The sequence below is a fragment of the Felis catus genome, chromosome B1 (assembly GCF_018350175.1).
Source record: "Felis catus isolate Fca126 chromosome B1, F.catus_Fca126_mat1.0, whole genome shotgun sequence".
In the NCBI taxonomy this organism is placed as follows: Eukaryota; Metazoa; Chordata; class Mammalia; order Carnivora; family Felidae; genus Felis; species Felis catus.
In genome coordinates, this window is record NC_058371.1 from 188,941,820 (window position 1) to 188,962,144 (window position 20,325).

Here is a 20,325-nt window from a genome sequence, read left to right on the forward strand (position 1 = left end):
TTTTTCCGTTGTGATCATATACAATATGTAAGTGGTTTTCTATGACTGCTGTATGAGCACTGACCTTGATTAAGTCATAAATATTAACACAGGACTTCCTTTTTTCTTTACATTTGCAAAGAAAAGTCCCATTTGTACTAGAAAATGGGTTTCTGGTCACACATCAGTCTTAGACAATCAACACTGGCATGCCATCGTTAAAGATAGTGTTTGATGCAGTATAACTGAGTAAGCTACTTCAAAGCAGGAGCCATGTGTTATTTATTTCTGTATTCCTTAATGTATCCAGGAAAGTTTCTGATAAAGAGTAGATGCTCAAAAGATGCATGTTAAGTAAATGAAATGCGAGGGAGGTTTATTAACAATAACATACAGTTTTTTAGCACTACTAACTGGATTATGGGTATAGTAAAGAGGTTTCAAGCAGACCCAGGGAAGGACATCCGAAAGATGAATTTTACTTAAAAATTTGGATTTTTCGGTAGTCATATTCTGCAGGAAATACTGGGAGATAAATCTGGTTCAGTGTGTCCTCCTTAAGATGTGTGTCATTGGATTAGTGTGAGTTCAAGTCGTTTTTCTGTTTTATTTTCCTCATCAGGGAAATGCAAATAATAAGACCAAAGAATTACTTAGCCCAGACTATCGGCCGGGTGCTGTTCTAAGAACTTCACATGTAATAACTCTTTTAAGAATCAAAACAACCCTAACAACCGGGCACTTAGGGTACTCAAGGGGGCAAAGCCCGCTGCTAAAACAGATTGGAAGCTGGGGTTCCTGCTTCTAGAATACACATTTTTAATTATTACATGCCACATTTACAATAAAAAACCTGAAAAGTAACTAGTACTATACAAATGGCATGTGTTCTCATCACTACCAAGCTTCTAATAGGTGATTTTTCTCCCAAATATCCCAAGAATAACGTTCTATGAAAAAAAAAAAAACACTTATATGATGGTTACACAATTTGGTACATTTACCAGAAATCATCGAATTGTAAAAAAAAAAAAAAAAAAAGAAAAGAAAAAGTAATAATCTTATTTAAAAAATGTTTGTTTATTTTTGAGAAATGGAGAGAGAGTGAGAGCAGGTAAGGGACAGAGGGAGAGGGAGACAGGTGATCTGAAGCAGGCTCTGTGCTGACAGAACGCAGGACTCGAACCCACGAACATGAGATCAGGACCTGAGCCAAAGATGGACTTGTAACCGACTGAGGCACCCAGTCGCCCTCAAAGTCATAATCATATAATTCGAGTCTGAAGGTTATGAGAAGACATATAAAGTACATAGATTTCAAACATGGAATGGGATTCTATTTTCCCAATCATATGTGAAATTTAGACTGGTTAGATTTTTTTCCTCCCAAAAGTTATCACTAAACTTAATTCCATTTATATTTCCCTGGAATTAAATGAGGCCTCACCATGGTCTTTTGACAGATAAGTAGTGTGAAATTAATATTTTTAGATTCTTTGCTCATTAAGATGATACTGTGTGTATGAGCCTGAAGAGAGTACTTGAGAGCTAAGAATAGTCTAAATTGGTGTTTCATGCTGCCCTTTGAAGCAGGCGATTAACCAGGGGATGTCCAGAAATCCTTTGCCTCTATACCATTTAAAATAAAAGCAGTGACTAACACATCAGTTGTTACAAGATACAACTGAGCCATCATCGATTTTACAGTCTATCCCGGTCATTCTTACCTATCCACTCACAATGCACAACATCCTTTTGGGTTCTGAGAAGTATTGATATGCTCTTTCACTACTCCCGAGGGAACTGTGTAGTTGATGACTCATGAGAGTCACAAGTGAATCACTTAACATTGAGACTTTCCACTGGGAACACACATCGAATTTATTACCATTAGTATGCATTTAGTTTTACTACACTTGCCTATTAGCTGAGATTTTGTTTTCTTGATTTTCTCAGTGGATGTATGAAAACAAAGCAGTTACTCAACTATGTCTTGTGGTTTTGTTACAGAAAAAGAGTTTAAAAACTCAGAGCCTAAAAGAAGAGAGGCTCTAAATTGCCTATGGGGATTTTTTCTTTTCTTTTTTCTTTTCTTCCTTCCTTCCTTCCTTCCTTCCTTCCTTCCTTCCTTCCTTCCTTCCTTCCTTCCTTTTCTTTTTTCTTTTCCTTCCTTCCTTCCTTCCTTCCTTCCTTCCTTCCTTCCTTCCTTCCTTCCTTCCTTCCCCCCTTTTTTTAATGTAGGATGCATCAACATGACATTTTTATATTTCTATCTTGACTTTAAATCTTAAGGTATTTCAATAGTTTAATAAAGGCAAACAGTTTACTTGGCTTATATGAGCTCTAGTTTTTCCCCTTAAAAATTTAGAGAATCTGTTGGCATATTCTATGCAATGAAATAGGAATCAGAAGCCAGACCAATTCAACTGGTCATCTCATTTTGATTATCCCTGGGATGAAGATACTTCATCTGTGGAGATGGTGATGAAATATTTCCCTGTTTATGTCTTCAAATCAAAAGGAATAGGAGGTCAAAGGGGATTAAAGGTACTATTATTATTTTTTAAATGTTTATTTATTTTTGAGAGAGACAGAGAGTAAGAGCAGGGGAGGGACAGAGAGAGAGGGGGACAGAATTCCTGAAGAGGGCTCTGCTGCTGAGAGCAGAGAGCTCAATATGGGCTTGAACTCATGAATGGCAAGACCATGACCTGAGCCCAAGTTAGAGGCTTAACTGACTGAGCCACCCAGGTGCCCCAGGGATTAAAGGTATTAATGCAGGTGCATACAAGTTTTCAAAGGGATGTCTTACGAAATAATTGATTGACCAAGCACACTTAGATTTTAATAAGTGCTTTTGAGGCAAATTACCTAATTTAAATAAAAATGCACTAAAATAAAAAAGGGACTTATATATTTGAACATACAGTAAGAGTCACATGTAAGGCAATGACACTTGTATTTACCTTCCTTATCAGGATATCTGAGCATTAAGAATATCCATAAGCCACCAGCATCAGTAATTATTGTGAGCCACTTGTGCCCTAGCACTATAGCAGGGATTTTACATGTGTTACTTCCAGTTCTCAAAACCACACATGAAAAACAGGTATATTTCCAATTGTTTAGACTAGGAAATAGAAGCCCAAAGGGGTGAAGTAACTTGCTCAAAGTTATAAAGCTGGTAAACAGTGCTGCCTTCCCATACGGCATTATCAAGAACTGCTGAGTGTTTATCTTGGAAATGAGGCCTCGCAGATTCTGTCTATTGTTTGTTTTTCCAATGAGACTAAATTCTTCTCCTTCTCCTTGTTTTTTGTTTTTGTTTTTTTTTTTTTTTTCATGTAAGACTGTAAGTTGCATAACCCAGAGGCTGTATAGCCAAACAAACCTAATAATTGGTAGGGAAAAATCCTCTGATGTCGTGTTGTTCCCTAAATACGAAAACTGCTTAACGCGTGGTACAATTTCCGCTTTCATAAGATGGTTCATCTGATTGCCTCATTTAAAAAATTAATTTAATTTTTAAAAATTACAGTTGACACAATGTTAGTTTTAGGTATACAACACAGCAATCCAACAGCTCTATACATTATGCTGTGTTCACTACAAGTGTAGCTAGACTCTGTCACCGTCTAATGCTATTATAGTACCACAGGCTATATTCCCTATACTGTACCCTTTATCCCCGTGACTTATTCATTCCATAATTGGAAGCTGGATTTCATTTTTATTTTATTTTATTTTATTTTATTTTATTTTATTTTATTTTGTTTTATTTTATTTTATTTTTAGAGAGAGAGAATATTTATTTTTAAGTTTATTTACTTTTTAGAGAGAGAGAGAGAGAGAGAGAGAGCACAAGCAGGGGAGGGGCAGAGAGAGATGGAGACACAGAATCCAAAGCAGGCTCCAGGCTCTGAGCGGTCAGCACAGAGCCCGATGCAGGGCTCAAACTCGCGAACTATGAGATCATGACCTGAGCCAAAGTTGGACACTTAACCGACTGAGCCACCCAGGTGCCCCTGAGGAAAAGAGAATCTTAAGCAGGCTCCCATGCTAAGCACAGAGCCTGATGCGGGGCTCGATCCCAGGCCCCTGGGATCATGCCCTGAGCTGAAACCAAGAGTCAGACGCTCAACTGACTGAGCCACCCAGGCACCCCTGGTTTCCTCATTTTTAAATAGTAGTTGACTATGTTTCCCAAGAAGCTGTCTGGTTTGGAAAATAACATTAATCTGAATCTAAAGAAAGAAGCGTACCATTATTATTATTATTATTATTATTATTATTATTTAAGTTTCTGCTTGTCTGGATGAAAAAAAAATGTCACTTTGAAGGGCAATTGTTAGCCTGCTTGAGAAAAAAAAATCCATCCCTATCTCAGGATCTACTGCTGATGGTAGCTTTAAGTTTAGGCAGTCAACCTCATTCATTCATTCATTCATTCATTCATTCATTCATGGCATTATTACCAAGTCCCTTTTCATGCTATTCTCTCAGCACAATAAAAATTAGGCATGTGTGTGATATTCTACATTCATTCACTTGTTATGAAACTTCTGTCATCTCTGTTGTTGCAGATCAGGTTCCTTAGACAGTAGGGTGCTGGCAGTGTGTAAAACCAGTTCCCTGACACAAGAAAAAGAGTCCGGACTTGTAGCATTTGCTGACCGCCGTGGTGGACACATCCCCAACACGGCTGATTTCTACATCAACATCAGGCATGATGTCCCAGAATTTGGATACGGGAAGAGATGCACACCACTGGCTCTTGGAGCACAGCTCAAATATATTCCTTTTACACACGTGATTCTCAAATTGTGGTCCCTGGGCCAGCGCGTCACCTGGGAGCTTGCGGCAATGAACGTGTGGGAGCTCATCCGAGATCTGAATCAGAAACTAGAGGTGTAGCCCACTGATTTGTTTTCTGACACATTTTTCGGGTGATTCTGATGTGTGCTATTTGAAAACAGTAGCTCCCCACCCCTGCCTGCATGGCTGGCCCTGGTAGTGGTATGTAGGTCTGCAAAAAACTTCAGTCTTCTGTCAGATAGAAGAGATAAAATGAGAAAATGTGCAGGCTACTTCAGTTCTGTGAAGGAGGAATAACTGCTACATCTTGGGATCTCTTAAACACACTTAAAACTATGTTAACTGCTCTCTCTAGACATAATTCCACGATATAATGGTTCTTATATCGATCCATTTAAGACAATGACTGACATCTAAAATAAAGTCTTGGGGCATCTGGGTGGCTCAGTTAGTTGAGCATCTGACTTCGGCTCAGGTCATGATCTCGTGGTTTGCGAGTTTAAGCCCGGCATCGGGCTCCGTGCTGACCGCTCGGAGCCTGGAGCCTGCTTCGGATTCTGTGTCTCCCTCTCTCTCTGAACCTCCCCTGCTTGCACTCTCTGTCTCTCTCTGGCTCTCAAAAATAAACATTAAAAAATAATATTAAAAATAAATAAATAAAATGAGGGGCACCGGGGTGGCTCAGTTGGTTGAGCATCCGACTTTAGCTCAGGTCATGATCTCACTGTTTGTGAGTTTGAGCCCCACATCTGGCTCTCTGCTGACAACCCAGAGCCTGGAACCTGCTTCAGATTCTGTGTCTCCCTCTCTCTCTCTGGCCCTCCCCCGCTAGCGCTCTGTCTCTCTCTCTCAAAAATGAATAAACATTAAAATAAAATAAAATAAAATGAAGCCTTTTAAACCAAAAAAAAATCATAGAGAAACAATTTAATGTATAATTATTTTCCCCTAATTTCATCAGATTTCATTTACTAAAATAAACAAAATCCATTTCCATCAATGTTGAAGATTAACCAGACACCTGAAAAGAGGCACTCAATGTACAAACTTATTCCCACACACAGTGTTCCAACAGCACATTAAATAATGCAGAATTTGCAAAATAAATTTTTACTACATTAAATGTTTTATAACATAACATCATGCAATTAAACTGAACATATTTTCTGGTGTAACAATACGTAAGACTACTCCCTTTTAAAACATTAGTGTATTTTAATAATGTTACATAAAGTAGAAACACCAAGATTTGAACATTTAATTCAACCAGACAAAATAATTACTAAGCAATTTATGGGAGAGCAGATGGCCACAGTGTTATTGATGGCTTTCTCTATAATGATGGAGAAGGAGTACCTTTCATCAGAGGTCACATTTTAGTAGGGCCTGAGCAAGGTCAGAAGCATTTGGATAAATGCCAGAAAATTAGTAAGAGCAGAAGGAAGACTTGGGACCTATTTCAAGTTGAAGGTGAGGGAAAGAAAAAGATGAGGAGGAACTCCAGGTTTATGACGCCTCTCAATGACAGGAGGAATGTGACAGGGACACAGGTTTGGGTGAAGCAAAGAAAATAAGCTGTATTTCGGACATTCTAAATTTATGATCCCAATAGCTAGCACTATTTGGTATGTGTTGTTCTAAATATTTTTCATGTATCAAACAGAAAATTCTTACTACAATCCCACAAAATGGAACCATGATCCACTACACCCATTTACCAGGTGAGTGAGGCCCAGAGAGCTTATGCGATTTACCCGTGGCACACAGTTACTAGATGGCAGTGCTGGGGCTTGAATCAAGGCAGACTATCTTTAGAGCACCTGTCCTTTTCTATTTAATTTTAGTTTGAGTGGTAATGGCATTCAAATGGCTCAAAAATCAAAATGATGTGAAGTGGTGTTCATACACAAATCTCTTGCTTCCATCCCACTCTTTGCTGTCTATTCCTAGTTTCTCTCTCCTTTTAAAAAAATATTTACTTATTTATTTTGAGAGAGAGTGAGAGAGTGCACATGTGTGAGCACAGGGAAGGGGCAGAGAGAGAGAGAGAGAGAGAGAGAGAGAGAGAGAGAGAGGGAATCCCAAGTAGGCTCCTTGCTCAGCACAGAGCCGATGTGGGGCTCTATTCCACAACCTTGGGATCATGGCCTGAACTGAAACTAAGAGTTGGATGTTCAACTGACTGAACCACCCAGGCGCCCCATTCTGTTTTTCATTATGCAAATGCATGGACATAAAAATACATGTATTTATTTACCCACCTTTGACACTCTTCTGCCTTCTTTTTCTTTTGAACAGAGCACCGCACCTTGAAAATCTTTCTGTGTCCTACATAGAAAACCTCCTTTTTCCCTTTCCACCTCCCTTTTAAACAGCACATTCCATTGTATAAACTAGAAAAGGGCTGTTTCCTAACTTTTGTTTTTGTAATCAATGATGCAGTGCAGTAGCTGTGCACATATCATGTCTGTATCTTCAAGTATATCTGTGGCACAAATTCCCAGAACTGGGATTTCATAGGTTAGAGAGTAAATGTATTTGTAACCTGGATACATATTTTCAATTGCCCTCTATGGAAATGGTAAACAATCTGTACTTCTTTTTTTAAATTTTTTTTTCAACATTTTTTATTTATTTTTGGGATAGAGAGAGACAGAGCATGAACAGGGGAGGGGCAGACAGAGAGGGAGACACAGAATCGGAAACAGGCTCCAGGCTCCAAGCCATCAGCCCAGAGCCTGACGCGGGGCTCGAACTCACGGACCGCGAGATCGTGACCTGGCTGAAGTCGGACGCTTAACCGACTGCGCCACCCAGGCGCCCCAAACAATCTGTACTTCTAGTGTTAATGGGTAAGGATAGAGAATACACTTTCAACTCCCCTGCTATACTCCAGAAATAGATAACAGAAAAATGTTCCTGTATTGCTACATGCAGATGAGAATGAAGACAATGTGAGTGAGGAGTGAGGACAGAGCTAAGTTTGGGATTTAATACTCAGAGTGACTTTATGGGGTACGTGCTGTATCGTTATTTATAGCTATGATTTATGAGACACAGAAACATTAAGTATCTGCTCCAAGTTTCTCCCCCAGTAATTGGTCAAGCCTAGATCTGAACACACATCTTAGCACCAGGATTTTTACTTGCCAAAACTAAAATCTCTTAGCGTGCTGAAATAATTCAACTGTTCTCTATAGTTTCTGTTTCACAGAAGCATTTGTTTTCTATTCCATACTGAAGTATTAATATATTCATACACATATAATATACACATATCAATATCAATCATCAGCCAATCAATCATCTGTCTATCTGAATTCTAGGTTATTGTTGCTTTTCTTTTACCTAAAAATAATGTGATGACTTTTCTTATACTTAAAAATAATGTGATGATTTTCTTAATTTTTGTGCCATAAATCAAAAACCAAGAGTTAAATGAAAACTGTTTTCCCTGGACCTTACAACAGATGTCCCCATTAGATGATCTGCAAACAGAGAAGTGAACTTCTCGCTCATAAAGAAAAGCATATTATGTGATATTATTCTTTTTTGTAAACTTCATATGGTATGTTCTATTGTTTGTCAGGCAACGATGGTAAGACATAGACTGAAGATAAGCTCTTTATGGTAACTTCTCATTTTGATATAACCACATGGGTTTCTACAACTTATCTAGAAGTATTTTAAGTATATTTTATGTGAACACTAGCTTTAATAAACCAACTTCAAGAACCTTTACTATGGTTTCTGAGAGTGCTGTGCTCTTTCACTGCATAAAATAAAAGAGAAAAGTAAAAAACAAAAATGAACCACAAAACCAACATTCTGAAACTTTTTTACAGGCTCAAACAAATTGAGGCTATATAATTTAAGGCCTAGCAGTATCTAAAATGTTGGCATTAATTCATCACCATTTGGACATGAAATTCATACTCCATTTGGAAACCAATAATGATGTGTTTGTTTCCATGCTCTAAATATTCCCAAGTGGGTTAGCTCACCACTAAGAGGACTTCCTGAATTCCATTCATGGCCTACAATTGGCACCTACTTTCTCGGGACTGTTATAAAGGATCGGGATAGGACGTGAAGGGTTTTGAAGCACATCGATACACACATCAATAATATAGAGGCCAGGGGTGCCAGTTGGTTAAGCGTCTGACTCTTGATTTTGGCTCAGGTCATGATTTCACGGTTTGTGAGATCAAGTCCCACATCAGGCTGGGTGCTGACAGTGCAGACCTTGCTTGGGATTCTCTCTCTCTCTCTCTCTCTCTCTCTCTCTCTCTCTCTCGCTCCTGCTTGCATTCCCTCTCTCTCTTAAAATAAATACATAAATATATAAAAAAAGGTAATATAGAGGCCAGTATCTCCAGCTTTATGTCCCAATCAATGCCCCCAAAATGTGTCATCAGTATTTGGCTTACAGACGCTTTTTGTTCACCACATATAGTATTTTTTTTTTTAAATATGAGTCTATACTTCAAGGATGGAACACTTATATTAAAACATCCAGATTTATGCCTTTCCTTGAAAACTCAGGAGTTGTGGTAAAACTGGGGCCCACATTTTCCCATGGCAGCATTTAGGGAGAGTTGGGTAGATGCAGTCTGGCCCTGTTTTGACACAGGTTTGCTTCTAGCTCACTCCTGTCACAGCCACTTCTATTACACTGCCAACATCAAGGCTATTTATCATGGAAGTACTAATGTAATTTTAAAAAGTTTGATTTTTTCAAGAGTAAAATGATGAGGACACAGTTTTCTCTTACAGCCGGCCTGATTAGTTCACTTAAGTTACCTGCCTGAAAAACCCTGACTGCATATGACTTTGTGACCTCGCTCTAATTGGTGGCAGTTATTTCTATGATAGTGAATTAGTGTTGAGATCCAACAGAGGTTAATCTTATGCAAAAAGCACATTTCCAGCGAAATTTATGCCCCATGAATACGACCCCTTTTGTATCTTCAAAATATCATCATTATCATTGTGTTATTAGGGAACTTCCAAAATAAATCACATTACCGGTCACATATTATATGTGTCCCTTGGCTTATTATGTGTAATCTCCCTAAGAGCAAGGGTGTTGTTCCTTAAAGCTTGGATCACGGCCTGGCACACAGTAGGTGCTCAATAAGTACTGCTGAATGAAAGGTAATGTTAAATTCCTCACTGTGCTGGATATCTTGCAGTTTCTTTTCTAGAGCTACTCTCCACCTGTATTCACTCTGCTCTGGGGTCTGGGAGATTCATGTGCAAACTACATTACTGTGATCAGTGGGTTCCTTTTTGTCTGGAATTTGATTTGGCCAAAGGGGAGCACAGGCAGGGGCTGTTGGGCAGGAGAAGGATGGCTGGGTATTTAAAAGTCCTGGTTCCTCCTCCAAGGACTGACTGCATCCCTTTGTTGAAGGTCGCATCTCCTGCCAAGGCAGTCCTTGCCACGAGTCCCTTTCTGAGCATGGATTTCCAAGAGTGCTGCCTCCACTTACCCCTTCAGGCATATGGGCAGTAGCTGTATCCCTCGTTACTGGTCCCAGGTTACTGTACTATCCCTACCAATCTTTGTAAAAAGTCCCCTTAAGAATCTCTCCTCCATTATCCAACTTGAGTATGGCACCTGTTCCTGCCGGGCCCCTAAATGAGACACCGATCATAAGCCTGCTGTGGCCAAATTACTCCTTCCCCTCACCATTACAGAAAAATAGAGGAGAAACGGCTCTTCTCTCAGTAACCAAGAGATGTTCACCTGTAAATGGCAGAAGCCGGGTGGGAGCCGGTGTCGTAGCTGGCACGAACCCGTCCCCGATACAGTTCGACGGCAATATGGTCCTTGTCGCCTTTATACAGGAGGATTCCACTGTCTTCGTCTGTGGCAATCTAGTAGGAAGTAACCCTGACATTAGGACGCACCGTCATCCACACGTACTTCATCAAAAAGAAGACTGCTTAGTGAAGAGTTTTTCCTACAGCTTATTTTTTTCCTTATAGCTATGAGAAAACAGTAGCGCGCGCTGACAGGACGACTTGAAAGGTGACCCGTTCCTAAATTACTTTGATGCAAATAGATTCATAAAGAATTAAAAAAGCCAACAACACAGTAACAGACACTTCAGTAAACACCACTGGGTGTGCCTAAAACATTCTCTGCTGGAGATCTTCACTTACCTGTTCTTTTCACTCCTGTTCCACGTTGTCTTTATGGCATATACGAAATGTAACTGCACTGAGTGAGACTGATTTTTATAGTCCACATAAAAAAACATTCTTCACAGTTATGGCATGAACAGTGGGAGATCTGTTTTTATCCTGCTTTCTAGCCTTTGTGGGCTTTTGAGGACCAAGTCAGTAAAAATTAGGATTTCTACCTGAAACCCACTAGGTTCTTCTTGTAACAATCTGCTATGGCAAATGCTGGAAGACAGGGAGACAGGCTTTCTACGGAAGGCCCGTCTGCCTTCCTGAGTCCCATTCCTCATGACGGTTAAGGACCCTCACTCATGACACTCACTTGGAGTGTCAAGGTAACCTGAATAAGGAGTGACGCCTATGTTAATTGGCTAAGGCCATCTGAATTCAAAATATATTAAAATATTTTTCCTACCAGATAAAATAAACATGCAGTCCCAGCTTGCCCCTGTGTGTCCTGAATTCATAACTCCTAATCTAGTCTCACCTCCTTCGTGCAGGTCCGAATGACTTGCTTAAGGGGACACAGTGACTTGGTGAAAAGTCTTAAAATAAGATCAGTTTGTTAATTTCATGTCGCTTCTTAAAGTTTCCGGGGGAAGAGTTAAAAGACAACGGCTGAATGTTTTGTCAAGGTCTTGTCTGACCGGTGTTCTCCTCACCTACAGAATTCCTAACAGCACCCTCCCCACCCCCCTGGCCCCATCTCACAGGGCACAGAGCCTGAACTCTGAGTCATAAAAAAAAAAAATTGAATAAAAATACCTTTACCAGAGCACAAACCATATATTTTGTTGCGCCCTATGTGTTTCACAATCAAGTAGTGAATAAAAATACCTGGTTCCCATTTAGCTTTGAAAAACACAAATGTTATAGAGAAGAATAACTGAAGATTTTCATACAGAGAACATTTTCTGTCACTGCGTTGTGCAGTCGATAACTGTCTCTTTAGGAAATAGTATCACTCACAAACTACCAGAGGTTTATGATTTAGTTAAATGTGGTTTAGGATGAAATCAGCCCTTGCTGGTGGGGGATGTCTTACCTGCAGAGTGATGTTCGTTTGTGGACGGACCTTGGCTGAAGGAATTTGAAGATAAGACTCTTTGTTTACAAAATTCACACTAACCAACTTTTCACACTTCTCTCCCTGGTAGCCTGGCAAACACTGGCATATTGGCTCATTTATCCTGATGATGCACTGGGCACCGTTCTGGCAATCAAAATTATCACAGGGGCTGGTACGGGGGAGGACCATGGGTGGAGAAAATTCGCAGAACAAGCCACTAAAGGAAACAGAAAGAACACATTGCTTTTAGTTGCGTGTGAATTGCATGAGAATTGCGGTCTTTCTGTAAGACTTCACTCTACCACAAAGCTCTATTTCTACTTTTACCTGTAGCCTTCGGGGCAGATGCACGTATAGCCATTCACGGCATCTGTGCAGTGGGCTCCGTTTTTGCATTTGTTATCTTGGCAGTCATCAAAGTCAATGTCGCAGTGCTCGCCTATGTATCCTGGTGTGCAGTCACATCTGTTTGAACAAGTAGGTAAACAGTTTCGAACTGAACTGAGCCAAGGTAAGCAAAACAGTTGCATTTCATCTAGGCAAAAAGGGCTCTATCTTTAGAAAACTTAGTACACCTAGAACTAAGGTAGCAGTGTTTGTCAACTAAACTTCAATGAAAGTACATTAAAACTAAAACAAAACACTCAAAACTTATATAGAACAGGCTCATCGAGCCCCCAAATTAACAGATCCCTAGAAAACAGTTATTCCACGTTTTCTCCCTGGGATCTGTCAGAATGGTGATAATTAGTAAGCATCCATGAACCAAATGAGGATGCAAATGTGCAGGTGTCCCTCCTTCCTTCTCTCCTTCCCCCATCTTGTTTGCTTTCTTCCATCCCTCCCCTCTCCTCCATCTTCCCATCTTCTCCCTCCTTCTCCCCTCCATCCCGTCTCCCCGCCCTCCCTCCCTCCACCCTGACTATTTTTGCTTAGAGTGTCCTCTATTTTCATTTGCTCTAACTCCTTTGAACAGTTGAGACAATGGAAGTGCTATGTTATAAAATTTACCAAAAATATTAAACACATTTTAAAATAATTAACATTTTTGTTTCCTAATAGAGAATGGATGTATTGGGGAGGCTGGGTGGCTTAGTCGGTTAAGGGTCTAACTCTTGGTTTCAGCTCTGGTCATGATCTCACAGCTCCTTGAGATCGAGCCCCATGTTGGGCTCTGTGCTGATGGTGCAGAGCCTGCTTGGGATTCTCTCTCTGTCTCTGTCTCTCTCTGCCACTACCCTGCTCGTGCTCTCATTCTATCTCTATCTCTATCTCTATCTCTATCTCTATCTCTATCTCTATCTCTATCTACAAATAGATATAGATATAGATATAGTTTAAATAAAAGAAAAAAAGAGAATGGATGTATTGGAATCAAATAGTATTTTATGAAAAAAAAAAAGTCAGCATTGGAAACCTTAATTCATAATGAATCCAGACAATCATTATGGCAGAGGTTGGCTGACCTAGTGGAGCAGGACAGGGAAACTGATAAAAAAAAATCTAGGAGCCAATTCCATGGATAGCTTTCAGCTTGTTTGTTCACTCTGGTGGCCCCGGGGAAGGATGGGTCTCAGCTGCATTGATGAAGAACCATCATGAGTACACGTGGTGTTCTCTGAGCACTTCCTAGGTGCTATGCCCTGTTCTAACCACTTTGCATATGTGGATTCTCGGAATCCTTCTCCATGATCCTGTGACAGCAGTATCACCACTACCTCACATGACAGGTGAGAAAACTAACAGACAAACTGGTTAAGGGATTTACCCAAGGGCACTCGACTTGTAACTGCCACAGCCAAGGTACTAAACCCAAGCAATCTGACAAGAGAGCCTGGATTTCTCACCACTGAAGGATGAAATACTTTATCGTTGCGTGTGGAGAAAGTAGCATGGCATGTGCAGTGCTTTTCAATCTGTGCTTTGAGGGGCGAAAAGGGACCCCTGAAGGGAAGGAGGCTATTGGCAGTTTCCTGTTTCCCTCCCCTCTCCCCTCTCCCCCAACACTCTCTTGTTGTGATTCATTAGTTTCACACATTGGGCTTCCATGAGTATTTCTGTTTTGGGTTTAAGAGAGGGCTCACTGACTTTAAAAAACAAATAAACCAGGAAACTATGGCTTATTTAGCTTTGTAGAATTCCAATGTTGCAGTTAGAACTGGGTTTGTAGTCTGGCATCATCCTTACATGTACACAATCTTGACTAACTTACTTAAGCTTCCTAAGTGTTCATGTCTTCATCTGTAACATACACAGTACAAAATAATTTCCACCTCACAGGTTTGTTAAAAGCTTAAATAAAAACATTATGCTTAAATAAAAACACTATAAAAGAATCACTATGGTGTTTAATATATAATGCATGATCAATAAATGGCAAGTATTTAAAAAATAATTCTATTAAGTCTTAATAATTCTATAAAAGTCTTTGTGGTTTACTCTTTACTAATGTTCCAGTTTTTGATTTTAAAGCCATTAGGATTTAAATGAATGAGGATAATTAAAAATGCCCAAGTGAATGTGGACATTACTGAACACTGAGGGTTTTCTCTGAAAATGCAAAATCAGGATTTAAGAGTTACTGGAGGGCTGATGAATTAAAATACATGGGGGTATATACCCTCTAAGGAGAACAGACTTTCAGCTCCGCATGTATAAATTAGGAAAATAAAATGAGCTCACTGAGGAAGCATGCTTGCTCTAGAGCCAGTGGTTTTAATGCTAAATCCTAACAAAGCAAAGTAAACAACAAGTCTGAAGTTAAATGGATCCTAAGTGGCCATATACATTCTCAAATAGATGGACAAAGTCTGAGAAGAGAGCTTCCATCAATGTTAATGTGAGCAGAGCCGCTGAAATGCCAGGCATTAAAAGAAAGAAGAAATGCTTTGAAACACTCTGAATTATTTATCTGAGAAAAGAAATCAAAGTAAAAGATAAGAGAACCACACATTCACCACCAGTGGCTAAGAGCTGTTTCATATTCTCTTCTCTACAAATACTATTTTTCAAGCCCATTAGAACTTGGAGTCACGTTATGACCAACATTGTTTTTTGTCTTTCTTTTGCTCCTCAGATCAAATTTCAAAACAAAAGAAAATATTTAATTAAGAATTCCTTAAGGTTTGTATTATCAATAAAACCTATCACATTTCCTCAACTCTATTATCTGCCAAGGAGTGAGGAAGAAAGCAAAGACTATAAAATATACTGTTTAAGAGTCTCATGCTCTACCGACTGAGCTAGCCGGGCGCCCTAAAATATACTGTTTAGAAGCCCAAAGGCTGACTAAGGAAGATGCATGCTTGAAAATACTGCTTATGGCATATGATGGTCTAAAAATATCTCAAAGCAATTTAGGAGATTTATGAGGTATATAATAAAGCAAGGAAAGTAAAACCAGCTGTTAGCTTAGTAGTAAGAAAATGAATTTGAAGTTAACAGTACAGTTTTTCCAAACAACATTTGTCAATAGAGATTTTCTTTAGCACTTCGTGTCCTTTTGGTTTCTAAGCCCATTTTCTTTTTGCAACTCCCTTTGTGACAATGTGCAATTATTTTTTTCCAATATATGAAGTTTATTGTCAAATTGGTTTCCATACAACACCCAGTGCTCATCCCAAAAGGTGCCCTCCTCAATACCCATCACCCACCCTCCCCTCCCTCCCACCCCCCCTGCAATTATTTATAATATGGGAGTGATCGCACACACTGTGATGTCACCTGCTTTCTGCTAAACTACATACAGCCATAAAACAAGCTCATACATTACTGCTGAAAACAATAGGTTCCCAAATCAGCTAACCCATGATGCAGGATGCACTTCCGAGCGTGTAATTTAATCGACAGTAATAGAAGATATTGAATTAAGGAGTAGTGTATTAAAGACAAACTCCCTCATTTTTTAGTGGTTTCCATTAAGTCTCACTAACACTTTATCTTACAATCACAATGCACAAAGCCCTGTGAAACCTGTGTGGCAGATAAACAGTTCTAGAAAACCACTTCCCTGACTGGTGAATTTCTCTGAGAAAGGATATTTGTTATGTAAGTGGTGGATTTTCAATTTGCCAAATTTAACTGTGGGCAGATCAAAGGCACTAGGAGTTAAAGTAATTGACATACAGTACTTGGGTGAACAAAATGCAATGAAGCATTTTGTATCGGTAAAGATTTCAAGAAGACGTCCGTTTTTTTTGCATGGGATTGTAAACTAAAATATAATGAAAAGTAGAATTCAAAGATATTATTTTCTTTTTCAACAAGGTATCAAATGGAATCAGCAGGTGCTATAGCTAAAACTGTGTTTGTATATTCTAAAATTTTAGGGGTACCTGGCTGGCTCAGTTGGGTAGAGCATGTGACTCCTGATCTCAGGGTTGTGAGTTCAAGCCCCAAGTCGGGCACGAAGCTTACTTAAAAAAATTACAAAAAAAAAATATTCAAGGAAACTGGCGTCTCAGTTGGTTGAGCATATGACTCTTTAAAAAAATTTTTTTTAATGTTTATTTATTTTTGACATAGAGAGAAAGGCAGCATGAACAGGGCAGGGGCAGAAAGAGAGGGAGACACAGATTCCAAAGCAGGCCCCAGGCTCTGAGCTGTCAGCACAGAGCCAGACATGGGGCTTGAACCCACGAACCATGAGATCGTGACCTGAACTGAAGTCAGATGCTCAACCAACTGAGCCACCCAGGCACTCCGAGAGTCCAACTCTTGATTTTGGCTCAGGTCATGGATCCCAGGGTTGTGGGACTGAGCCCCATGTTGGGCTTTGCATTGAGTGTGGAGCCTGCTTAAGATTCCCTCGTTCTCTCCCTCTGCCCCCTCCCCTGCTTACTCTCTTTCTCTCTAAAATAAATAATAATAATAAAATTTTGAACAAATTGAGTAAAAAATATTCTGTAACTAAAACGAGCATAAACATTTTATTCAGATTGATTTTTGAAAGGCAGGGGTTCTGGAGATACTGACCCTATCTCCCATTCAACTCAGAATGTCTGATAATCTGTGGACAAGTATCAAACTGTTAGAAATCCAGCTCACCTCCCATCTTCTCTTACAAAATTGTCCCCGACCTGAGTAATTTTTAATTCTTTGAATCCTATGGCAATTAAGCTTGAGTCATTTCACTGAGAAGAGAAAGTATGTGAATGTGAGTAGCTATAAAACACTATATAACGGGGGTGTCTGTATGGCTCAGTCAGTTAAGTGTCTGGCTCTCGACTTTGGCTCAGATCATGATCTCATGGTTCATGAGTTTGAGTCCCGCATTGGGCTCTGTGCTCACAGTGCAGAGCCTGCTTGGGATTCTCTCTCCCCCTCTCCCTGCCTCTCTCCCCTGCCTCACTCTCTCCCTCTCTCTCAAAATAAATAAACTTAAAAAAAACACGCTATATAACATAACATGGGCACCCTGTCCCATGGCAGGTACCCAATACATAGTGGGCAAAAGAACAAATAATTCTATTTGTTGATTGTCTGATGTAAGCACAGCTCAACTCTTGAACCCAGCTGTCTCATTCCTGAGAATCCAGAGTATCTTCTATAACAAACCATCTGTAATGTTAATCAACTACAAAACTTCTTAGAGGTAACCTATATTAGAAAAATCATCCAACCGGGAAATGTAAGACCTAGCTCCCACCTCTGCCAACGAATAACCTTGAGATCTTTGGACAGCCACCAACCTGTCTGGGCCATGGTTTCCTCATGTTTAAAATGAATCCGGACCAGATGATCTCTAAACCACTGTCAGCTCTAAGAAGAGAACCTTACTATTGATAGGCCCTTAAACTATTTCAGGATTGTAGCAAAGAAATAATTTAATCTGATACCGAACATATTTCAGGAAGATTACTGAGGAGGAAAAAGAAGCAATTTTGAAGTTCTGAGTTCACTTGAGGGAGCCCTCTATCTACAGTGACTGTATGCTTTATCATCCCACAGAAGGCAAATGTAAGGTGAAAGAGGGGCTATTAATAATTATGCTAAGACAACAGGCATAAACTGGAACTGTCCCAGGGCAACCTGGGACATAAGGTTCCCTCCATCTTCCTCACCTTGGAGAGTTAAGAATTGTTACAGACCAAAGAAACTTCAGTTACATTAAAGTCCCTATTTACCACCAACTTACATTCAGATAATAAAGTGCCTAGTAGATACTACAAATTTATTTGTCCTTCAATAGTTTTAAGTTTCGTTTATTTTGAGAGAGAGAGAGAGAGAGAGAGAGAGAGAGAGCGAGAGAGCGTGTGAGCACAAGTGGGGGAGGGACAGAGAGAAAATCCGAAGCAAGCTCTGTGCCATCAGTGTGCAGCCCAATGTAGGGCTTGAACTCAGGAACTGTGAGACCATGACCTGAGCTGAAATCAAGACTCAAGACACTTAACCGACTGAGTCACCCAGGTGCCCCTTACGTGGCCTTCAAATACATTTAAGTAAACACAGTCAAAGCCTAATTTATTTCATACGTGACTTCCCAGGAAGAGCCATGGAATGAAAGGAAATGCTCTTTCATTTTCTTTAGCGTACTAAAAAAAAAAAAAAAGTCCATGTTGTATATCAGCATTTATAAAAATCCCACTGACACTGGAGAGTATGTCCCTTTCATCCCCAGCAAAGGTGTGAAGCAAGGTCCTGAAAAGAAGGTGAAGAAACAGGTTCCTGAAGAACCCCCTCTTCCCACCCCACTGGGAGCCCCGAGGCAGCCTCTGACTTACTTGAATCCCTTTGGCATCAGGATGCACTTGGAGTCATGCTGGCAGGGGTTCAGGTCCTGGGCACAGAAGTCCAGCTTCTCCTCACACAACTCGCCTGTTAACATGGCAAACGGTGTTAGTTCACAGACAAAGGTTAACAGGCTTCCCGCCAGCAGGCTGTCAGGGGCCTCAGAGGTTAGCACAGCTTGTGACTGGGGAGAAAATAAATCACAAGATACGGAAGCAGAAGATCCAAAGGGCTGGTTATGCTGCTACACAGTCAGGATTTGGGGCAACACAACTATTGTGATTTGTAACTAATATGAGCCCCTTTAGAACACACTGTTGGAATGAGAAAAAGGAAATCTGAATGCTTTTCATTTTCTGTTGTTTCATTTGTTTTAATTTGGACTTTTTAGGGGCGCCTGGGTGGCTCAGTCGGTTAAGCATCCAACTTCGGCTCAGGTCACCATCTCATGGTTCCTGAGTTCCAGCCCCGCGTCGGGCTTTGTGCTGACAGCTCAGAGTCTGGAACCTGCTTCGGATTCTGTGTCTCCCTTTCTCTCTGCTCCTCCCCCCCACTCATGCTCTATCTGTCTGTCTCTCAGAAGTGAATAAACGTTAAAAAATTAATTCGGACTTTTTACTGAGGTATAGCATATACCCAAAGGATAAATGAATAGCTAACAAATATTCACATACTGAACCCACTAACGTAACCAGCATCCACATCCAGAAACATACCATTTACCAGCATCCCAGAGACCTGACCCCAAGATGAGTAACCACTGTCCTAACAGGACCAAACATGAGTTGTGCCTGTTTCTGAATGTGACACAAATAGACTCATTTGGTATGTACCCCTTTATGTCTGGCCCGTTCTGTGGTTTTATGTTTGGAAAACTAATCCTCATATCTTCATAGTCTCCAAAGTCTCATAAAGTCTGGAAGAAAAAGATGTTGTTTTTCTCTTATGACTTAATTGCAACGGCTAATAGACTACTCCTTAGTTATATCCACTAAGAAAAAAGCAAAAGGAGAATGAATCTGGACAGAGTATCAGTTAACTCATAAAGAACAAATTTTATCAATAAATGAGAGCTAAAAGCATAACCATGCAGATTCTAGACACTTTATGGTGAATTGTATGCCTGCGAATCTCTTAAGAAATTTCTTCAGATATAAATAATATGGTCGTATCTTATTTTCAGATATATTTGGCTAAATAATGATTTTTGGTGAGACTTTCCCAATCACTGTGGGAGATAATAAATAACTGGAAAGATACAAAATTTAAAAGTCATCTCCTTTCCTACCTTACCTCTAAATCACTTTTTAATTGTGTTATATGCGATAAGTGAATGAATACAGTGACACATCCAGACAGCTGTTCATTTCCAAGAAACTATTAGAACTTTCATTCATTCAAAGTGTGTGGATTTAAACAGCATTGTTTAAAAACCAGGAGTTTACACACATTCCTTTGTTATAAGACTATCCTTTTAAGGAAAAACTTTGCTAACTGGTAGAAAGAGTTGCTTAGCAACTCAATGTGGCATATTCAAGAAT

At 39.8% G+C, this 20,325-nt stretch overlaps 1 protein-coding gene across 12 annotated transcripts in view; it reads right to left on the minus strand.

Moving 5' to 3' along the window:
* The window catches only part of SLIT2 (slit guidance ligand 2), a 374,968-nt gene that overhangs the window by 11,435 nt on the left and 343,208 nt on the right, over nucleotides 1-20,325 (minus strand). For all 12 annotated transcript variants that reach the window (XM_045056548.1, XM_023253270.2, XM_023253268.2 and 9 more), the window contains 4 exons: nucleotides 18,778-18,871; nucleotides 12,383-12,520; nucleotides 12,032-12,272; nucleotides 10,547-10,677 (listed from right to left, as the gene is read on the minus strand). In XM_045056548.1, coding sequence (XP_044912483.1) covers nucleotides 10,547-10,677; nucleotides 12,032-12,272; nucleotides 12,383-12,520; nucleotides 18,778-18,871 — 604 coding nt within the window. The remainder of the gene's footprint in view (nucleotides 1-10,546; nucleotides 10,678-12,031; nucleotides 12,273-12,382; nucleotides 12,521-18,777; nucleotides 18,872-20,325) is intronic.